This window comes from Oryctolagus cuniculus, chromosome 4 (assembly GCF_964237555.1).
Source record: "Oryctolagus cuniculus chromosome 4, mOryCun1.1, whole genome shotgun sequence".
In the NCBI taxonomy this organism is placed as follows: domain Eukaryota; kingdom Metazoa; phylum Chordata; class Mammalia; order Lagomorpha; family Leporidae; genus Oryctolagus; species Oryctolagus cuniculus.
In genome coordinates, this window is record NC_091435.1 from 2066876 (window position 1) to 2088501 (window position 21626).

The window sequence follows — 21626 nt, forward strand, 5'->3', positions numbered from 1 at the left end:
AGACGCACAGGCCCCCTCCCTGCCAGCCCCAGGCAATGGGGGCCCAGCACCCTCACCCGGCCAGCCCGGGGTCCCCAGGGGCCCCCTAAGGAAGGGGTTCTGTGCAGGGGTCTGGGGCATGGCCAACTCCAGTGTCCCTGCTGGGCTCCACGTGACAAGGTCAGGGGGGACAGGCCAGCCCCAGAGTGATAGAGCTTCCTCTCGCCGCCCACCCGTGTGCCCCAGGACACACACCAGCTGCGGACCCGACCCCAGCCTAGCTGTCTGGACGCTCGTTCAGGGCCGGCGTGGGGGCCCCACAACCAGCTCAGGCCCGGGGTGGGTCTGGGACCAGGGCAGCCTCCCCTTGGCGCAGGCCCCAGGCTAGGGAGCACCAGGGCGGCCGCGTAGTCGGCCCATGCCCCCTCCCCCCCCCGAGGCCCCGCATCACAGAGGCTGACGGGACTCCAGTCAAGGCGTTTATTTCTAGAAAAGGCGACGAGCGCTGCCGGCCGGACGGCAGTGCAGGCGGCAGCGGCTCCGCGCGGCGCTGTGGGGACACCGGGGCAGGGCGGCAGTGCAGGTGGCAGCGGCTCCGCGCGGCGCTGTGGGGAGGCCAGGGCCAGGTGCTGGCCGGCGGCCGCGGCTCAGAAGCCCTTGTCCATGCTGAGGCTGCGCCGGGTCACGTGCTCCAGCTCGCCCGACACGTACTCGGCCATGCTGACGCGGTAATGCGCCAACATCTTCAGCATCAGCCGCAGGTTCAGCCACCACTGCTCCCGCGGCATGCGGTGCCTGCGGGCCGGGCCGGGGGCAGGGGTCAGGCTCGGCGTGGCTCACACCCTGCCCGGGGACCCCGTCCCTCAGGGGTCTGGCTTGGACACGAGTCCCGGCCCCTGGGTGACCCCTCCTGCAGGCTGCCCCAGCGTGGGGACCCCCGCTCTCCACGGGCTGGGGCTCAGGGCCCTCGGGACTCACTCGAAGTCCGTGTCTTTCTTGAGCTCGGTGACCGGGCTGAAGGCCACCGCCTTCTTCCGCAGGCCAATCACACAAGCCGAGTCGGGCGCGTTGGCGAAAACCCGGCCTGTGGGCGCAGGCAGACAGTATCCTAGATGCTGCCCCACCCCAGCCTGTGCCCAAGGCCAGGCCCTGCCCCCCTCATCCGCCTACCCTTTCGGTACACGGCCTGCAGCTTCTCCGACACCCACAGCATGGCCTTGACCCCCAATTTGGTCCCGTAGTTGCGGTCAAAGGGGGTAGGAGCCCCGCCCTGCAGAGGAGACAAGGCCTGGGTCTGGTGCCAGCCGGTGCCGACAGGCACGCCACGCACTGAGCCCAGACACCACCCCTGCTGGCCCGTTCTGCCCCCTCTGAGTCCAGCCAGGGGCCAGTAGGCTGCCCAGTGACTGGGCGGGGTGGCCCGGGCCTCAGCACCACAGGCAGTGGTCGGGTCGGGGGCCTCTGGCTGGCTCCTGCTGCCAGCATCAGGCGGGGGGGGGGGGGGCCTGGGTCTAGATGGGGAGGGGCTGGAAGGGGCAGGGGTCTCAGGAAGCGGTCAGCGGGTGGAGGAAAACTCAGCTGCAGGGTCCCAGCCCCGCCCTCCAAGGGGGCGGCCTCAGCAGGAGGCGGGCCTGGGCGCCCCCCCCCCCATAAAGCGGGTGACAGGCACCCAAGCCAGGACTGAGAACTGAAGGGCCCGAGGGCGCGGTGGGCAGTGCCGGCACGGGGCCTGCCTTCCGGAACCTTCCCGCCTGCACCTGCTGCAGGTGGCCCAGGACGTTGGTCCTGCAGTCGAAGACGCCCTTGCCCTCGGACGAGTAGAGGTTGTACAGGAACTCCGTGGTGTAGTAATCGTGGCACCTCTCGTTCCTGGTGGGAGCAGCGGGGACCCCAGCTAAGGGGGAGCCTGCCTGGGCTCTGCCCGCCCTGTCCTGAGCCCCAGGGGAGCCGGAGCTGCCTCCAGGCCCTGCTGAGACCCTCAGGGCCTCCCCGTCCCACAGCCCCGCCTCACCGCAGCACCAAGCCCCTCTGGATGTCCGTCTTCATCTTCTCTGTCATGTGCTCCACGTTGGCCTGGGGACAGGGGGGACCACAGATGAGAGGCCAGGGGACTGGGTCCCAGGTGACCACAGGGGGAGGCACCCCGACGGACAGGAGGGGCTGGGGACCCCGGGCACGAGGACCCCTCTGCTGTCTGTGGGGCCGCCGCGCTCACCTTCAAGTCATGGATGTTGAAGGGGTCCTCGAAGACATAAGCGGCGTCGGCGCCCACGGCGATGCCCGTCACGGTGGCCAGGTAGCCGCAGTAGCCGCCCATGGTCTCCACGATGAACACGCGGCGCTTGGTGCCCGAGGCCGACTGCTTGATGCGGTCACAGCTCTGGGGGCCAGGGCTGGGTCAGGGCCCGCAGCCCCATGCTGCCCAGGGGAGGGGGCTATTGGCGCGGCAGGGAGCCCGGCACAGGTGAGTTGGGGAGGGCATGGGAGGCGCTGGCACGGACACGGGCTGGGGCTCAAGGCCCTGCCCACCTCAGCCCCCGGACCAGCGGCCTAGGGACACTGTGTCGGTCACTGCCCCGGCAGGGCCTGGGGCGCCGCGAACAGGCTCTCCCCACGTGGGCCAGGCGCACGCTGAGCCTCAGTTGCTCGCCTGTGCCATGGGGTGGCAGCATCGCTGCCCCTGCGGGCTGCTTGTAAAGAACAGGCCAGCAGCACTCGGAGGGAAGCTGCCCCCAGACGCCGGTGAGAACAGGGCAGGGTGACAGCAGGACACGGGACAGCAGGGCGGGTGACAGGATGTATGACAGGACACAGGACAGGATGTGTGACAGACACGAGACAGCAGGACGTGTGACAACATGGGACAGCAGGATGGGTGACAGGATGTGTGACAAGACATGGGACAGGACACGAGACAGCAGGACATGGGACAGGATGTGTGACAGGACACGAGACAGCAGGACGGGTGACAGGATGTGTGATAGGACACGGGATAGCAGGATGGTGACAGGATGTGTGACAGGCCACGGGACAGCAGGACGGGTGACAGGATGTGTGACAAGACATGGGACAGGACACAAGACAGCAGGACATGGGACAGGATGTGTGACAGGACACGAGACAGCAGGACGGTGACAGGATGTGTGATAGGACACAAGACAGCAGGACATGGGACAACACGAGACAGGACGTGTGATGACATGGGACAGCAGGACGGGTGACAGGATGTGTGATAGGACACGGGATAGCAGGATGGTGACAGGATGTGTGACAGGCCACGGGACAGCAGGATGTGTGACAGGACACGGGACAGCAGACACAACATGGGACAGAACATGAGACAGCAGGACATAGGACAGGACATGGGACAGCAGGACTGTGACAGGATGTGTGACAGGACACAAGACAGGACACAGGACAGCAGGATGTGTGACAGTGACAGCAGGGACAAGACACGAGACAGCAGGACGTGGGACAGGACACGGGAGCAGGATGGGTGATAGGACACGAGACAGCAGGACATGGGACAACACGAGACAGGATGTGTGACGACATGGGACAGCAGGACGGGTGACAGGATGTGTGATAGGACACGGGATAGCAGGATGGTGACAGGATGTGTGACAGGCCACGGAACAGCAGGACGTGGGACAGGACACAAGACAGCAGGACATGGGACAGGATGTGTGACAGGACACGGGACAGCAGACACAACATGGGACAGAACATGAGACAGCAGGACATAGGACAGGACATGGGACAGCAGGACGGTGACAGGATGTGTGACAGGACACAAGACAGGACACAGGACAGCAGGATGTGTGACAGTGACAGCAGGGACAAGACACGAGACAGCAGGACGTGGGACAGGACACGGGAGCAGGATGGGTGATAGGATATGACAGGACACATGACAGGACACAACAGTAGGGTGTGACAGGATGAGTGCAGGACAGGACGTGTGACAGCAGGACATGTGACAGGATGTGTGACAGGACATGGGAGCAGGACGTGGGACAGCAGATAGTGGCAAGACGGGACAGGATGTGGACAGGACATGTGGCAGGATGTGTGACACCAGGACACGTCACAGACGTGTGACAGGACGTGTGACAGTAATTCCAGCCGCGTACAGCTCAGAGTGGAAAGGAAGTGGAAGATGAAGGAGAAACAGGACCTGAGCCGGGAGGTGAAAGATCAGATGCCGCTGGACCCTCACCCAGCCCGGGACCCTCACTCTGCCCGGGACCCTCACCCAGCCCAGGACTCACCCTGCCCAGACACTCACCCAGCCCAGGACTCACCCTGCCCAGACCTCACTCTGCCCGGGACCCTCACCCAGCCCAGGACTCACCCTGCCCAGACCTCACCCAGCCCGGGACCCTCACCCAGCCCAGGACTCACCCTGCCCGGACCCTCACCCAGCCCAGGACTCACCCTGCCCGGACCTCACCCAGCCCGGGACCCTTACCCAGCCCAGACCTCACCCAGCCCAGGACTCACCCTGCCCAGACCTCACCCAGCCCGGGACCTTTACCCAGCCCAGACCCTCACTCAGTCTGGGACCCTCATCCTGCCGAAGGCTCTCACCCAGCCTGGGACCCTCACCCTGCCCGGACCCCCACCCTGCCTGGGGCCCAGCCTCGAGCAGACAGGGTGGCACTGAGCGATGGGCAGGACCAGCTCCAGGAGGAACACACAGAAGTGAGTTCAGCTTCCCCGGGCGTCAGAGCCACAGTCCACACGGGACCACCCCCAACCCAGTGGCAGGAACGAGGCAGGGGCCCTGTGCACACCCCCTTCAGCCCAGCCACACTACGTGCTCCCCACTCGGCCAGCATCGCCCCTCCCGCACGCCCTCTGAGCCCGCACCTCCATGGCGGCGTTCACGGCGGTGTCAGAGCCCAGGCTGAAGTCCGTGCCGGGCACGTTGTTGCTGATGGTGGCCGGGATGACGCACATGACGATGCAGAGCTCCTCGTAGCGCCCGCGCGCCTCCACCAGCTGCAGCACCCCCTCGTAGGCCTGCAGGAGGGACCCTGTGCTTGGCTGTGCCCTGCACGCTGGCGGTCCTGCACCTGCCGGCTTCCCGTGCCAGGGCTGGGGTGGGGCCTGCACCTGCCGGCTTCCCGTGCCGGGGCTGGGTGGGACCTGCACCTGCCGGCTTCCCGTGCCGGGGCTGGGTGGGACCTGCACCTGCCGGCTTCCCGTGCCGGGGCTGGGTGGGACCTGCACCTGCCGGCTTCCCGTGCCGGGGCTGGGGTGGGACCTGCACCTGCCGGCTTCCCGTGCCGGGGCTGGGGTGGGACCTGCACCTGCCGGCTTCCCGTGCCGGGGCTGGGGTGGGTCCTGCACCTGCCGGCTTCCCGTGCTGGTGGCACAGGAGAGACCCACTGTTGCAACCCTTCCCACCCTCTCAAGTCTGGTCCTCTGACATCAGGGACTCTAATGGGGAACAAGGGAGTGCCCACCGGAGCGGCCCCAGCCCAGACCTACTCCACGCGGCCTGCAGGAAGGGGAGGGTGGCGTGTGTTGCATGTTTGTCAGGAGCCTGATGAGCACCAGGACGTGCCCTGATTGACGCCTCCCAGGCTCACGAAGCTCCCACAGGGTCACCTGCCCCTGGCGAGCCCCAGGAGAGGGCAAACCCTCCCAAGGTCAGGCGGCCCCTGACCTCGAACCCGCCGATGACCAGCAGGGCTTGGATGTTGTAGGCACGGACGTTCTCCACGATGGGCTCGAGGTGGGCCTTGGGCAGAGTCCTGCAGGACAGACAGGTGTGAGTGCAGGGCGGCCATGGATAAGACACACCACATCCGGTCACAGGAAGACACTCCCCTTGGCTGTCCCCAGAGCTGTCCAGCAGCCACTGGACCCCCTCTGTGTAGCTGGGAGGCCACATAACTGCCTGCCCAGGGCCCTATCTGTCCACAGCTTCCTCTCGCGACCCAGTAGCAGGAGGGACTCTGGCCACTGCGGTCTCTCCAATGGGCACTTGGGGTAACTGTGACCCCCATGCCCATCAAGGCTACCGGCCCCTGGGGTGAAAATGTGGGGCGGTCCCAGCACAGCCGCAGACAACCCAGCTCCAGCTGCCTGCCCCCAGAGGCAGCCCCGGGCTTGAGGCCACCCGAGCTGCCTTCTGCTACGAAAGTGACCACAGTGGCCACCGGGAGCCCTTGACTGGGGCCCAAGCAGGGGGGTTGAGCCTGATGTGGGCAAGCTGCCTGCCAGAAGCAGGGGCTGGCCCAGGGCTGCAGGGCTGCCGGGCCCTCTCGAGACCCCCACCCCCACCACCACCCGGACCCTGGCGCTGCCCCCTGTTTGCCCAGTGGCGGGGGCTCACCTCTTGGTCCCCAGCATGGAGCCCCCGCGCCCCAGCCAGCCGGCCACATCATGCCAGCTCACCTCTTGCACCTGTGAGGAGGGAGACAGCCTCAGGGGCTCAGCCAGGTCCCCTGGCCTCCACCCCGGGGGCTGCGAGCCTCTGAGACCCTCTGAAGGCACGGCCCCCACCCAGCCTCGGTCACAGCCGCACCCACCTACCTGCCCCTTGGCCAGGCCCTCGAAGCCGTCGTGCACCACATACACGGTGTGGCCCTGGGAGATGCCCGTCCGCACCGCCGAGCGCACGGCCGCGTTCATGCCGGCCGCCGGGGCCCCCACGTTCAGGATGGCCAGGGAGAAGTTCGTCTGCCGAGGGGACAGGGTGGGCATGAGCCTGGGGCACAGCAGGGCCTGGCGCCCGGCGACAGCGCCGCAGGAACCGGCTCCTATGCAGCCAGGACCCTGTCCGCCACGTCAGTGCTGTAATTGCAGAAGATTCCAGAAGACAGTGCAGGCACCGCCCACGGGCCACCAAGTCATCCGGCAAAGGAAGTGCTGGTCACCAGCACCTGTGCTGGGGCCGCAGCGTGGCCGAGCCAGAGTTGGCTGCTGTGAGAAGCCTTGGCAGCCGCCCAGCATGGAGGGTCACCTGCCCCCCACCCGTGCACTGGCCCAGAGCAGCCACACCGAGGATGTACAAAGCAATGGGGCCGTGCACTGCCGCACCGCGCCGGGGAATCCACAGAGAAACGCCCAGCGCCGGCCCCCACACCTGTGCTCCACGCCGGCTCTCGAGCCCGGGGCGTGGAGGCTGGACCAGCACGCTGGCTGCAGGCATCCCTAGTGCCACATGGCCATCGTGGCTACTGGCGCCCCCACGTGGCCCAGCTGTAGGTCCCACTATGAGCCAGGCTCTCAGCCCCAGTTGGGTGCCGGGAGGGGGAGCTGCCAAGGCCGGGACCCTCGGAGACAACCGCAGGAGAACAAGACTGCTGCCCGGAAGGCATAGCCCGGGCCCCAGCGCAGCTGCTGCGCCCCCAGCAGCTGTCCCACAGCCCCACGTCAGGGGCCAGGACCCCGACCTTGTCGCCCGGATTTCAGAAACAAGGCCTGTCCTCGTCCCTCCTTGAAGCCGTCCTGCTTCCCGGGGCTTCGGGTCCCGGGGACGCCTCACCTCCCCGCTCTGCCTTGGCCTGACCTCCGTTCCACTTCTGGGTTGGGCAACACTGCAGCCAGGGTCCCCCAACTCACTCACCCCGGGCCGGGCCACAGGCCCTGAGCCCACAGCACCCAGCCCCAGCCCGGGCAGGAGCGAGGGAGTCCAGCAGGCAGGCGGGCGGGCGGGCAGGCATGAGGACCCCAGGGACAGCAGGGCCAGGCCGCCCTCACCTTCTCCTTGGAGAGCTTCTGGTGAGCGAGCAGCTTGTAGATGTTCCAGTTGTTCTCAAAGCTCCTGGAGAGGACGCCGGTCAGAGTCCAGCCCGCAGGACACAGCACACGGGGCTCAGCCCGGGGCGGCCCGGCAACACCCAGCACGCAGGCCTGCGCTCAGCGGGCAGCAGCGCGGGGCACCGGCCGGGAAGGGGCCGGACGGCGTGCAGGCCAGCCACCCGCTCAGCTGCACCCCTCTGAGCCCCTCCACAGGCGTGGAGCCCACAGGGCACAAGGTCACAGCGAGGCGCGTGGTGGCACCCAGGTGTGCGGCCTCGGTCGGCAGCGGTCTGGAGGCCACGTCCACTCTGACCTCACCCACCCGAGGCTGCAGGCCAGCAGCACCCCAGCCTGCCGGGGACCAAAGCCACACAGCTGCTGGCCTCTCCCACCGCCCCGGACGCCCTCTGCGTTCTGCCCGTGCAGTGCCGCTGCCCCCAGGCCGGCTCCCCCCACACCCTGCCTGCCTCTCGTCACCCCAGTCCCGGCCCGGCCCCTGCAACCCGGGCTTGGCCACGGAGGCTCTGGCATGCCTTGGGCCCTAGGCCGCAGAGCGCGCCCCCGAGACCGAGGGGCCCTCCTGGGGCCGGCCGGCCGCCCTCACCTGCCACGGAGCTGGATGGCCTCATCGAAGCGCCGCTCGTCCATGGCCTTCTGCACCTCCTTGGTCTTGGAAAAGAGAGGCGAGCAGCAGAGGCTGTGGGGAGGCCGGGGCGGCACCCTGGCCACAGCCTCGCCGACGCCTCCCAGGCCTGGCCACCGACCTGCCGGCCTCGCACAGACGGTGACCCCCATGCGGGACGCCCGAGGCCTAGCAGGTGCAGAGCCCTGGCCACCCAACCTGGGAACCCAGCCAGGGCCGTGAGCTGCCCCGGCCCCCAGCCCAGCTGTGCCCAGTGCCCGGCTCTGTCCTCCACTCCCTCCCTTCACACCCCTCCCCTCCTGACCAAACACCACCCCTGGCCCCAGCCCAGGTCACTGCCTCCAGGGAGCCAAGAGACCTTGGCTCCCACCCACCCCAAGAAGCCACGGTGTGCTGGGGGGCGGCAGACACAGAGAGGACCGGGTGGGAGACGCTACTCACCACCTGCACGCACTCCATGAGGGGCAGCCGCACCGACTGGTTCCCAGACAGGCTGACCACGCAGGCCGGCGTGTCGGGTGTGGCCTCCAGCAGCGCCATCACGGCCTCCATGCCCATCTTGCTGCTCTGTGGGGCAGAGCGCCGGGCTCAGTCACCGCCCACCACGCACTGTGGGGGCGGGGCAGGGGCTGTCTCCACCCACTACACACCACGGGGGCGGGGCACAGAGCTCAGTCTCCACCCACCATGCACCCTGGGGGGCAGAGTGCAGGGCTGTGTCCGCCCACCACACACCACGGGGGCGGGCACAGTGCTCAGGCTCCGCCCACCATGCACCTGGCCCATGCAGGTGCAGTGATTCAGCACAGCCGCCCCCTGGGCAGGGGTCAAGGGGTCACGGGTCTCCCGCTACCGGCCAGGAACACCTGGCCCAACCCCACAGTGGCAGGCGGGTCACTGAGCCACGAGGTCGGGGGTGGGTGGCTGGGTCCCCAGGGTTCTCCCCGGGACGAGATGCCTCATGACCCTGACAGCTGTGGGGACTCAGGGCTGGGCCAGCCTGTGGCCCGAGTAGCCAGGAACTGCCTCAGTGGGGCGGATGGCAAACGCAGCTCCTGGTGGACAAGAAAGCAAGGCCGGAGGACCGCGGTCGTGGCGTGTCCAGGCAGCAGCCTCAGAGCAACGACCGTGGCGTCTGGGGAGCCTGTGCCGCTGGGTGTCTTGCCAGACCGGTGGGGTCCCTGGCCTCCCCGTCACCATGGGACAAGGGCTCGGGCACCAGCACACAACAGTCTGGTGCCACTGCCCTTCACCTCTGACCCACGTCTCAGGTCTCCCGCCAGCAGCCGTGAACGGGCGGCTGCATCCCCGCCACCAGGTGCGGCCGAGGGCCCTGTCCTCCTCCCCCGAGGGCCTGCCCCGTGCCAGGAGGGCCAGCGACCCTGACGGCCAGCATTCGTGCTGCGGACGGGCAGCAGCAAGGAAGCACCTCCCACCCCCGGACAGCCACACTGCCGCTGTATACACACCTGCACACACCTGCACACACACAGCACACACCTGCACACACACAGCATACACCTGCACACACAGCACACACCTGCACACACACACAGCACACACCTGCACACACACAGCACACACGTGCACCACACAGCACACACGTGCACACACACAGCACACACCTGTACCACACAGCACACACCTGCACCACACACACAGCACACACCTGCACCGCACACAGCACACACCTGCACACACCTGCACACACACAGCACACACCTGCACACACACAGCACACACGTGCACACACAGCACACCTGCGCACATACACAGCACACACCTGCACACACACAGCACACACACCTGCACACACACACAGCACACACCTGCACACACACACAGCACACACCTGCACACACACAGCACACACCTGCATCCACACCGCACACACTACACACACAGCACACACCTGCACACACGGCATACACACAGCACGCACACACACACAGCTCACACTAATCACGCAGCACACTGAGGCCTGAGCGCCCCCACCTACCAGGACGCGGTCGAAGGCCGAGGGCGTCCCTCCTCGCTGCACGTGGCCCAGCACGGTCACACGCGTGTCGAAGCCCAGCCTCTGGACCACCAGCTGCTCGTGGAAGATTGTGGGGGTGTCCACGGGCTCCAGCCTCCCCATCCCGGGCTGCTGGCCACCTCCACCCACCTCAGGTGGCCAGGGGACGGTGCTGCCAGGGCCACAGCAGCAGAGGGCAGCTTCCGTGTGTGTGCGCGCACAGGTGTATCCGTGCACAGAGGGGTGCTACGCGTGGAATGCAAGCACATCCGTGCACACAGTGGGCTGGGTGTGCAGGCCATTTCCACAGGGGGCCCTCGGGGCTGGACGTGGCCTCCAGGCACAGGTAGTGTCCACTGGCCCCTGTGGCTCTGGGCCACCCTGGACAGAGGAACCAGCTAGGGCATTGCTGGCCAGATAGGATCGATTCCCAGTCACAGGGCAGGTGGCCAAAGGGAGGGGCACAAGGCCCCCAGGGGCCTGCAGGACGGGGACCTGGGTGGAGCAGAGGTCACTGGGGCCGGCTCCTCATGGCCTGTGCTGGGCACTGGCAGTGGGCACCCCATTCTCAGGGCCTGCACAGGACGCATCCCGAGTGAAGACAGGGATGCCGAGCGCAGAGCCCAGCCTGGCCCCACACCGCCTCCCTGCCTGGCCGGGGCCCGGGGCCCAGAGGCGCTGGGTGCCCACTCACGTCCTTCACGTAGCTGGACGAGATGGGCTTCCCGCTGCGGTCGATGGCGCCCTCGGCAATGATGATGATGTTCAGGCGGGACCCCCGGCTCCGAGTCTGCGTCAGAGACACCACGCTCAGAGGCCAGGCACGGCCACGAGGTGCTGGGAGCCTCTTGGGGCCCGAGCGGGGGTCCCTGAACCCATAACTGCCCCCAGTCTGCAGGAGGAAGCGAGTGGAACTCCGCCGGGACCCGCCTGGACTCTCACCGCCTCATGGCTGGGGCAGGGGTCTGGGGGAGCGTTCTTTGCCCTCAACCCAGGAAGTGGGCAGAGCTGGGGAGGAAGAGGTACCTCCGGGTGGCGACCAGCAGGTGGCGCAGCTGGGACTGGACTTTGCAGGTGCAGCAGCCCTCCCTTCCGCCGCCTAATACAACCTGGGTGTGCAGGTTTAACTCCTGCACCTTGCAGCTGGGGAAGCTGAGGCTCCCGCGCGGGGCGGGGGGGGGGTGTCAGGGGCTCCCAGGAAGGCCCAGCCCTGGGCTGAAGGCTAAGCCAAGGCCAAGGTCAGCCGGGGCCATGGCTTCCAGAACCCAGCCCCATGGAGCCTGCGCAGGGTGGAGGGGGCCCTGGGGAGAACACAGGCCTCCTCACAGGGCCAGCGTCCTGGCCAGCCTCACACCCTCCCTCCCCACAGCTCGCTGGAGAAGGTTCCAGAAGCCACGGCAGCCTCTCCTGCTCCAGCAGTGGATGGGAGGGAAGCTACCACCTCCACACAGGGTCAGGGACACCCTGCCAGCCCAGGCCCACCCGCTGCCCCCAGGGCTGGCCATGTGGGCCAGCCTCTTCATCAGAAAACAAAAGTCCAACACCACCGAGCAGCCCCAGGCCCCCAAGGCCCCCACCCTCACCGAGCCCAGCCTGCCTGAGGGGACGGCGGCTCTAGCTGGGATCTGGGTGCCCACAGAATCCCCCCAGCCCCATCCCCTGGGGCCCAGACGGATGTGCCAGGGCTCCCACCTTCTCTCAGCTGCCGCCTGCCCCACAGACCATGCTGGGGCCCAGTGCACTGCTGACCACTTGTGCCCCTGGCTGGAAGCCCACACCCCAGGGCCCCAGGGGCAGCCCCCCCTCCCACTGCCAGCCCTGCCCCTCCGCCTGGGCCTTTCCGGCTGGCGGCTGCTCTGAGCCCTGGCCACTCACCCACCCGAGGCCATCCCCCACCCCGGGAAGCCGGCCTGACCACGTTGCCCGCGCTGGCCACACGGGGCGGAGCCCAGGAGCCCCGGCCACTGCCCTGCCGCCCCCGCCACTCACCTCCCCCAGCCGCTCGCACATGAAGTTCTCCCAGCCGTCCTCGGGGGGCGCCTCGGGAATGAACAGCCAGTCGGCACCAGAGGCCAGCGCAGACACCAGCGCCAGGTACCTGAGGCGGGGGCGCCTGGCATGAGGAGCCCAGCCCCTACAACGGGCTCCCTCCCACCCCTGCCCAGCCAGCTGCCCCGGTCACCTCCCCGCCCCGTCACCCCCAGTACCCGTCCCCGCCCTGCTCACCCGCAGTGCCGCCCCATCACCTCCAACACAAAGGTCCTCTGGTGGCTGTGGGGACAGAGCAGGCAGGGGCGTCAGTGCTGGCCTCACGGCAGCGCCAGCCCCAACAGCCCCAGCCCTGCCGCAGGCCCAGGTCACAGGACAGCCTCCCAGCACAGCCAGGCTCCTGGCCTTGGGGCTGCTGGAGGCCTCAGGGTACTGCAGGCCAGCCGGGCTGAGCCTGCCCAGGAGCCCAAGGACCTGGGGGCTGCACCAGCCAGGCTGCCCCGCCGAGACCCCCGGGCGCCGGGCCCTGCCGGGCCCCTCCCCCGGCCGGGGACTGGGGCCTACACGGGCGGGGCCTGGCTCACCTCTGGGCGGTGGTGGTGATGGCGTCGATCACCTCCATGATGCGGTGCAGGGCCGAGTCGGTGCCGATGGTCATGTCGGTGCCACAGAAGTCGTTGTCGATGGAGCCCACCAGGCCAGCGATGTTCAGGTGCGAGTAGGTCTGAGCCGTGCTCTCGGAGATCTTACCTGGGCCAGGAGCGGCGGGAGGAGCCGGGTGAGGCCTCCAGACCCCCCCAGGCCACCATCCACCTGGCAGACAGCCGGGACAGGGACCCTAGAGCCCCAGGCTCGGCCTCCCCCTCCCAATCTCAGCGGCCGGCAGCTGGAACCACCCACACCGAGTGTGACCTTGACCCCCAGCTACGGGAGGTCACTGCCTGACCCTGGCTCGGGCAGCACCGCCCACCACATGGACGCTGACGTCCCAGGCGGCCCCTCCCCGGCCGGCGCCAGCCTACGCCCACCTTCCTGCACCAGCTCCTCCAGCAGGCTGCCCCACTCGCTGCGGAAGATGTTGGCGCCCGTGAGGCTGCCGTCCCCGCCGATGACGCACAGGTTGGTGATGCCGCGCTGCACCAGGTTGTAGGCCGCGGCCAGGCGGCCCTCCCGCGTGGTGAACGCCTTGCAGCGGGCGCTGCCGATGATCGTGCCGCCCTGCGAGGCACAGCCGGGACCTTCAGCCGGCGTGGCAGGGGCGCAGACAGCCCCGGGGCACAGCAGGACCCCCGCACTGGGCAGCAAGAGGGCTGGCGGGCCCAGGAAGGAGCCGGAGAGGTCCAGGGTCCGCTCCAGAGCCCGGCAGGAACCCCCGCCTCCCCCGCCTCTCTCCTGGGACACAGGACAAGAGCCCACCCCCAGGCAGCTATGCCCCACGCGTGAGCACGTGCGCACACACACACACACACACACTTGCTCACCTATGCAGGGAGCAGGCTGAGCCCCGGGGGAGGGGCCTCAGGAGCTCTGCTGGACTCTCTAGGCCCCTTGCCCCAGGCTCACCAAGGACCCTGCACACCCCACACCCCCGGAAGCACCGTGCTGGGGTGATGGCAGCCCCTGCCTGCCCGTGGCGGCTGTGGGGACAGAGGCTGCACACCCCAGGCTGGCTCCGGCTGGCCTGACACCCATTTCACCCCAATGCCAGTGGCACCACCCCCAAGCACAGCCCCACCGTCAGTGTCTGCACCCCCAGCCGCCCAGTCCACCCCATCTCAGGCTTGGGCCCTGCCACAGCCCTGGTGGCCCTCCTTCCCTCACACCCACCCCCGGCAGCCATACAACGTGGCCAGCACGGAGCTGAGCCCCTGTGGGATGGGGTGTGCACGCGTGTCTGTGTGCGTCCACATGCACACACGCTCACACGCATGCACACGGGTGCTCCCGGGCAGGCAGGGGACGCGGGCCTCACCAGCTGGATGATGTTGGACACGCTGAGCCAGCTGGCCGGCTGGATGTTCTCACCTCCTTCCACGAGGCCCTCGTAGCCCTGAAACAGAGCAGCCCACCAGTGGCCGGCAGCACCGCCCTCTGGGAGAGGGGCTCGGACGGCGGCCTGAACCCCAGCAGCAGACGGCAGGCCCCAGGGGCCTGAGGGCAGCCGCACAGGACAGGGCATCCCACGCTGAGCCACGTCACCAAGCCCAGAGCAGACGGAACCCCGGGGACGAGCCCTCCCCCTGCCGACAGCGCCCACGGCTCCTCCACAGGGGCCTCCGTGGCCGCCTTGCACCGGGCTGTGCCCCTGGCCGCTGACGACCGCGGGAGGCAGGAAATCAGGCAGCCCTGTGGCACGCACGGGGCGCCCTTGCCCAGAAGGACCCCGAGTCCATGGGCTCCCAGACGCCCCACACCTGTGTGTGGCCAGCTCCTCATGTCCCAGCGACCCCTCCCTCAGCCCGGGCCCATCCCAGGGACATGGGGACGCGAATCCCCCGAGAGCTGAGGCCAAGGCATCGGGTGGGGGCGACCACACTGCGCGTACCCAGAGGGTTTCGGCTCCGAACACAGTAGGGTCACAGCCAGCACCGACACGCGGCCTCCCTTGCCAGCTGGACACCTACCTGGGCCAGGCACCAGCCCTGCCGGGAGCCCGAAGCCAGGGTGTGGTGCCCCAGGCCAGGGCCACCCAGCCTCAGTAGGCAGAGAGAGAGCCCGCGGCACTGCCCGGGCACGCAGCTGCGAACACAAAGCCACCTGACAAAACCTGAGATGGGCAGAGCCCAGGGCCTGGTGCGGCCGGGCCCCGCCCCACTGTGTGAGGTCCCAGCAGCCCCCAGGGACCCCAACCGGGCGGCCCAGAGCTGCCGGCATCCAAGCACCTCAGATCTCTCCCCCTGAGAACCGGCCGGCTGTCTGCACACCTCCCACTGTCACCTTTCCTCCCAGGCCCAGCTCACCTCTCCCCGCCCCACCCTGCATGCCCACCTCCTGGCCAGGCCCCCAGGCAGCCTCTGAGCCCACCAGGGCCTGGAGCTGAGCTCCTGGGCGGGTACCAGTGGCCCGTCCACTGGGCTCACCGTGGAAGGCTCCAAGCCCGCGAGGAAAGAAACACCCAGGGAGGGGGGAGGTGAGGACACACCTGGCGCTCAGGTGCCAGCCCAGGGCCCTGCAGACTCAGACCTCGCCCTGCCTGCCTGAGGCCCTCGGATGCTGGGATCGGATTCCTAAATCCAGGGCCAGGACTGCAGCCAGGCAGGGGAGGGGAGGAGCCTGCACAACCGCTCACTCCTCACTCATCCACTCCCTCAGACAGCCGTGGAGTGGAGCAGAGGGCAGGGGTGGGGCAGGGCGGGGCGGGGGAAGAGACGGAGGGGCAGAGGCACAGCCGGCTGGCTACACTGTGTGTGAAGAATGAAAACAAGGTAACAAAGCAACACCAGAAACCACAGGAGGCAGCCCCGGAATCCAGGAAAAGGGGGCGGGGCTGAGCCCGCAGGCTGGGGACGGCCCCAAGGGTGGGGGGGCACAGAACTGGAATAGCACGAGGCTCAGAGGCGCTGGCAGACAGGACAGGCGCCAGCTCAGGTCCCCGCCTCCAGGGACCCTCCCTCCATGGCCCAGTGACTGCGGGGTGTTGCCCCCCTCCCCTCCCCTCTCCACCAAGCCCCCAGGCAGCCCTGGGGCACCTGTCTAGAGGAGCCATCAGCCCAGGCCCCTCCCTTCCTGCCTGTCACCCCGTCCATGTGTACCCCGAGCTTCCAGAAGCAGAGGCCAGGCATCGGGGTGACAGGCCTCACTGACAGTGGAGAACACAGGCCCCACCCCTGTGTCATCCAGAATGACAGGGGTCCCAAGCCCCGCCCCCACATCCTTACCTCGTAGATGAGGAAGACTTTGGCGCCCACGTAGATGCCCATGCGCGTCACAGCCCGCACGGCCGCATTCATGCCTGCGAGGGGTCGGGGCGAGGGTCAGGGGGCACCAGGCCCCGACACGTGAGGACGGCTCAGGGCACATGGGAATGGGGGACCCCCATGAGGCATGGAAATGGGGTACACACGCTCCAGGGTGTCCAGCTCCTCTCCTCTCCCCTGTCTCCTCACACCAGGGTGTAGCCAGCACAGTGTCCACCCCGGCCACCCACAGGGCCTTGTCTTCTGCCACAGTGAGGCCATGACAGGGGCACCTGCTGCAGGCCCTGGACAGGGCCCACTGCCCCACCATCCGGGGACAGCCCACCCGCCCCCCGGGCTTCAGGCTGGCTCCTGCAGTCTTGTCTGCACCTGACACTGGTGCCATCAGCCTGGGCGGTCACTTCCCTGCCGTGGCCCCTAGCCCGGGGCTCCCAGGACTGAGGCCTGGGGAGGAGCCTGTCCCGGGCAGCTACTCTACAGGGGTCTCCTGAACTGGACAGGCCTCCGACTCCCTTCCCCGGGGGCCGGTCCCAAGAGACAGAGCGATCTAACCTAGAGGGGGCCAGCGGGGCCGCCCTGTCCTCCACTCCCCAGTCGGCTGGGCTGGGGGCCGGATCCCGGCTCTGCTCCCCTCCCCTGGGGCCCCAGCACCCGCTGACCCTTATCCTGGGCACCACCTACGCCCGGGAGCCCAGGAGCTCGGGGTTAGTGGTGCCCCCTCCACTGGGGCAGCCAGCAGCCTCCCCGGTCCCTTGAAAGGTGGGGGGCACTAGGCACGGCGGTCAAAGCGCTGCCCAGGATGCCCACAGCAATGAGTGCTCTGCGGTGATGGCTCACGCGGTTGAGCCCTGCCCCCACCACGGGAGGGGATGAGTCCATGTTGCCCGTGCATCTGGGAAGTAAACTAGCAGATGGGCGCTCACTCACTCCCTCTAAAATAAAATGAACATAAATTTAAAAAAAAAAATGTTTACCCAGGATCTGTGGCCAGTGAAAATACAAAGAGTGACAAGGGGTGTGGGGCACACAGGGGCCCTCACCCTGGCGACAGGAATCCCACAAGGTCTTCACTTGGCCTCAGGGAGGGGACGGGGCTGCGGAAGCCCAGCGGGCAGAGGCTGCCCCCACGCTCGCCGCCCAGGGCCCTCACGCAGGGCTGGGCTCAGTGACCCCCAGGCCCGGGAGCTGAGGGGTGGTCCTCAGGGGAGGCACCTAAGAAATTTAATCCACAGCCTCCAGGCGATCAGGATTACAGCCAGTCCCGGGGTGGGGCCCCGCTCAGTGCTGGCGGCTGCGCAGAGGACGCACACAGGGGCGCCTGCCGGCCCTCACGGGGCGCACCTGCCGGATGAGGACCCAGAGCTCGCCGCTCCAGAACGGTGAGCCAAGAGAAGGCTCTGTCCCCCATAACTCGGCCACGCCACGGAACTGGGTTACCACCCACGTAAATGGACATGTCCGGCCATGCTGTCTGTGTCACAGACGAGAAACTGAGGCCCAGAGAGAGGGTAAGGGCCCCCACAGGCCAGGCCAGGCACCTGGGGGCTGGAGCCAAACCCAGCATTGCCCCTGCCAGGGGCTCCCAGCAGGGGACACCAGACATAGGCAGGGTGCAGGGGCCAGCAGGGGCCCCACACTGGCCACTCGCAGCTTGCACACTCAGCCTTAGCAAGCAAAGGCCCATTTCTAAAGAAACAGTAAATGCCTCACAACCCCCGCCCCCCACAGATGGAAGTGAGGTTGCTAAGGCTGGAGCTGGGGGGAGCCCAGCCAGCACCCCACATACATACCCAGACAGCTCAGCTGCCCCAGAACCCAGGAGAGGGAGGTGCCCGGGGGCTGCAGGCCGGAGCCCCCCGGGCAGCCAGGCCTCCTCATCTTGCCCCTCCCCAGCTCTGTGGGGGGGGACTCCCCAAGAGGCAGGAGGCAGAGAGGGCTCAGTGGTCAGAGACCCAGGCCCATCGTCACACTTGAAGGTCCCTCAGGTGACTCCCGGCTCCTGACGGAGCCCACGTGTGCCGGGCAGGCCAACAGAGGCCACAGCCACCTGCCCAGCCCATCTGCAGGTTCTGTCAGGACCCCTGGGGACAGCCACAGTGGGCACTGGACCTTGGCTCGCAAAGGACTTCAGGAAGCAGCAAAATAAAAACCTCTTCTGACACCTGGGACCGCACAGCGGCAAGGGCCAGCCATGTGGTCAGCCACCCAGGAGGAGTGCGGTGACCGTGCAAGAGGCTGGCCTCCTTCCAAGTGGACGCCCGGTGACCCAGCGAGAGGCCGGCCTGGGGGCAGAGTGGACGGGACGCCCGGTGCCCCGGCGAGAGGCCGGCCTGGGGGCAGAGTGGACGGGACGCCCGGTGACCCAGCGAGAGGCCGGCCTGGGGGCAGAGTGGACGGGACGCCCGGTGCCCCGGCGAGAGGCCGGCCTGGGGGCAGAGTGGACGGGACGCCCGGTGACCCGGCGAGAGGCCGGCCTGGGGGCAGAGTGGATGGGACACCCAGTGCCCCAGTGAGAGGCCGGTTTGGGGACAGAGTGGACAGGACCCCGAGGCACAGGCCGCCTCCCCGGAAGCTGTGTGTTCCTAGCTGCCCTTTAATCTGCTTTGCCTCTCAATAAACCCAGGGCGGCAGGGGAGGGGCCTGCTGCTGTCTACCCCTATGATCAGCCCCTCCCAGGGCCAAAGGCTCCCTGTCCCTGGAAACACAGGAGGTGAGGAACGGAGTCCGAGGCTGGCATGGCCCCTCCAGCGTCTCCGTGGCTCTCGGGATGCACAGCAGGTGAGACCGGGCGTAGTGCTACGTGCCACTCAGCTCCCAGCCACCAGCAGCAGGAGCCTGGTGTACCCGAACAGCCACAGAACCACGTGGGGAGGTCGGGTGACCACCCTCACCTGCAGGCTGGACGCCGACGTCCACACAGACCGCCAGGGGAGGCAGCAGGGGGCTGGTGAGGGCCAGGGCATGGCAGCCCCTGTAGCACTGGGCTTCCCTCGGGTCACCCACACCCTGGGGCTGCAGGGGCAAGTGGCCAACGCCAGGACGGGGTCTGCTGGACCAGCCAGGTCTCGCACGTCCTGACCCACACCCCGCGGAGGAAAACACGGCGTGGCCCCACTCCCCCCAGCTGCAGGTCTCGCACGTCCTGACCCACACCCCGCGGAGGAAAACACGGCGTGGCCCCACTCCCCCCAGCTGCAGACACGGGAGGGCAGGCGTGGAGCCAGCGTGTCCCCCCTGCTCCCGGTCCTGCAGGTCAGCCTTCCGTGGAAAGCACCAGGGGCCCCAGAGGGAGGTCTGGAGCCAGACCCCAGGAACAGTGCTGGCAGGAGAGTGGTGCGCAGCCACACACTGCGCCCCAGACCCCAGGAGAGGCTGTGGTCCCCGCTCACAGGGCCAGCCGCCCCACGTGGCACCCCCACCCAGGCCGGGAGCCCTCTGCCCTGCCCGAGGAGTGGGACAGGGTGGGGGTCCTTCCTGCTCCCCAGCTCGAGTCCCTGCCTGCCGCGCTCCAGTCGCTCTTGCTCCCACCGGAGACCCTCCCCAGAGTCTGTCCCCCAGCTGGTCTTGGCCCTGCAGTGACCGGCAGGTGCCTGTCCTCAGTGTACACTGGGGCGGCTGCCGCACCGGCACAGCACTCACCCTTCCCCACCCCAGCTGCAGGTGCCTGTGTGTGCGGGTCAGGAACCTGGCTGGGAGGGGGCACTCCCAGGGCTTGGAGGGTCCTTAGTGGACAGCCCCTGTGTGGTAGAAGGTGGGTCCCGCCCCTCTGGGGGGTGTGTCCCCCAGGGCTCTACCAGACACGAGCATGCTGGCGGCTCCCCTCCAAGTGGGCCCAGAGCCAAGGAGCACTCAGGGAAGCAAGCCTGCGCCCTGGCTCTCGCTCTCACGCTCTGCCCAGCCGTGCAGAAGGGGCACCGGCCCCACTCAGCTCAGCACAGCACAGGTCAGCCCCGGCCTCCTGGGCTTGCCCCTGGAAGGCCATTTCCTCTCCTGCTGCTCCTGGTAGAGAATGGGAGGGAGGTGCGGCCACATTTTCTCAACTCTGGGGACAGGAAGAGGCCAAGAGAGGCTGCAGGTCAGAGGCGGACGGCCTGACCCTTCCCGGCGCCTTCTCCCCTCCTCAGAGTGGGCGACGGTGGGTGGCAGTGGATGGAGACCCGCAGGCCAGCCGGGCAGGCATAACTGGCCCCTGGTGGGGGTTCGGGGCTCCCCAGAACTCGGCCAAAGTGCGCATCGCCCCCTGACGACTGCTCCCACTCCTACGCAGGCCCCAGAGCAGGGACGCGGGGCGGGCGGGAGGTCCGGAGGAGGCCCCGGGCGGAGTCTGCCCCGGCCCGATAGGGCCCTGGCGCGGCGAAGCTGCATGCTGGGAGCCCGCCCGGCAGGGACCCCGGACGGCGCAAACCGGAAGCACCTGGCCCCCGGCGCCCGTGGGGACCGGCCCTGCGAGCTACCAGTCCTGCGCCCGCGCGCGCCGAGGCCGGGGCCACCGCTGCCCGCGCGGCCACACCCCCGGGGGGGCCGGGCTCTGCGCGCAGGGCGGGAGCCGGGAGCCCGTGGCCGCCCGCACGTACGCGGCGACCCGGCCGCGCAGGGCAGGCCCCGGGCACCCGGAGGGGCGGCGCGCGCGCGGCGGCGGCACCTGCTCGCGTCCCCAGCCCCAGGGCGAGGGGTGACGGTCGCGCCCGGTGGGGCCCGGGGACAGCCGGGCCCCCGCGCCCCGGCCCGCGTCCCTACGCACCTTGCGCGTCGCCGCCGCTGGTCAGCACGCCGATGGCCTTCCCGGCCCCGGACATCCGCAGTTTCTCCAGGTCCACGGTGGCCATGGCGGCGACGAGACCCGGGCCCGCGCTCACCGTCGCACCCGCTCTGCGCCGCGGTCGCCGTCGCCTTCCCCGCCCCCGGCCCGCCCCTCGCGCCCGGCCCCGCCCCGGGCCCACCCCCGGCGCCACGTTTGACGGACAGGGCAAGGCGCCCGGCGCCCGCGGTCCCCCGGTGGCCGCCGCTGGGGTCCCGAGCTGTGCCCGCGGCCATCCGGAATTCGGGTTCCCCGGCGCGGGGGTCAGCGTCCGGATGGCGCGAGTCTGCGGCCAGGTGTGCTGCTCGCCCCCCTGGGCCTCTGGGGTGTCGCGGGCGCTCTCAGAGCCCCGCGAGGCCGCGTGCAGAACCTGGTGGCCCGGCTGCGTGCGGTTCCCGGGCGGAGGAAGCCTCGCTCGCTGTCGCCGCCCTAAGTCTGCGGGACCTTTGGGAAAAGCCTCATCGGGCGCGTGTCTGGGCTGCCGGGCCGGGGCTGGGGCAGTGGCTCCACCTTGGGTGGCCCGGG

The 21626-nt window shown here is 68.6% G+C and overlaps 1 protein-coding gene across 1 annotated transcript; it reads right to left on the reverse strand.

Moving 5' to 3' along the window:
* Positions 1–445: 445 nt before the first annotated feature.
* PFKL (phosphofructokinase, liver type) lies at positions 446–21209 on the reverse strand. Its single transcript, XM_051839926.2, has 22 exons — positions 21045–21209; positions 16265–16338; positions 14359–14436; positions 13415–13604; positions 12971–13136; positions 12624–12668; positions 12387–12495; positions 11092–11187; positions 10380–10472; positions 8822–8947; positions 8342–8406; positions 7696–7759; positions 6526–6672; positions 6326–6396; positions 5654–5741; positions 4852–5004; positions 2195–2359; positions 1991–2052; positions 1737–1848; positions 1150–1249; positions 958–1063; positions 446–774 (listed from the first exon to the last, which is right to left on the reverse strand). The coding sequence occupies exons 1-22, from the start codon at positions 21127–21129 to the stop codon at positions 627–629; spliced, it is 2343 nt and encodes a 780-aa protein (XP_051695886.1). The 5' UTR covers positions 21130–21209; the 3' UTR covers positions 446–626.
* Positions 21210–21626: the final 417 nt, after the last annotated feature.

What these genes read in the sequence shown, in the direction of transcription:
- PFKL (XM_051839926.2), bottom strand. Translation starts at nt 21,129, where the DNA reads ATGGCCACCGTGGACCTGGAGAAACTGCGGATGTCCGGGGCCGGGAAG. An exon ending in TGTGCGAGCGGCTGGGGGAG is followed by an intron (nt 11,188 to 12,386) that starts GTGAGTGGCGGG and finishes TCTCTGACGCAG; the next exon opens with ACTCGGAGCCGGGGGTCCCG. An exon ending in TCAACATCCATGACTTGAAG is followed by an intron (nt 2,053 to 2,194) that starts GTGAGCGCGGCG and finishes CCCTGTCCCCAG; the next exon opens with GCCAACGTGGAGCACATGAC.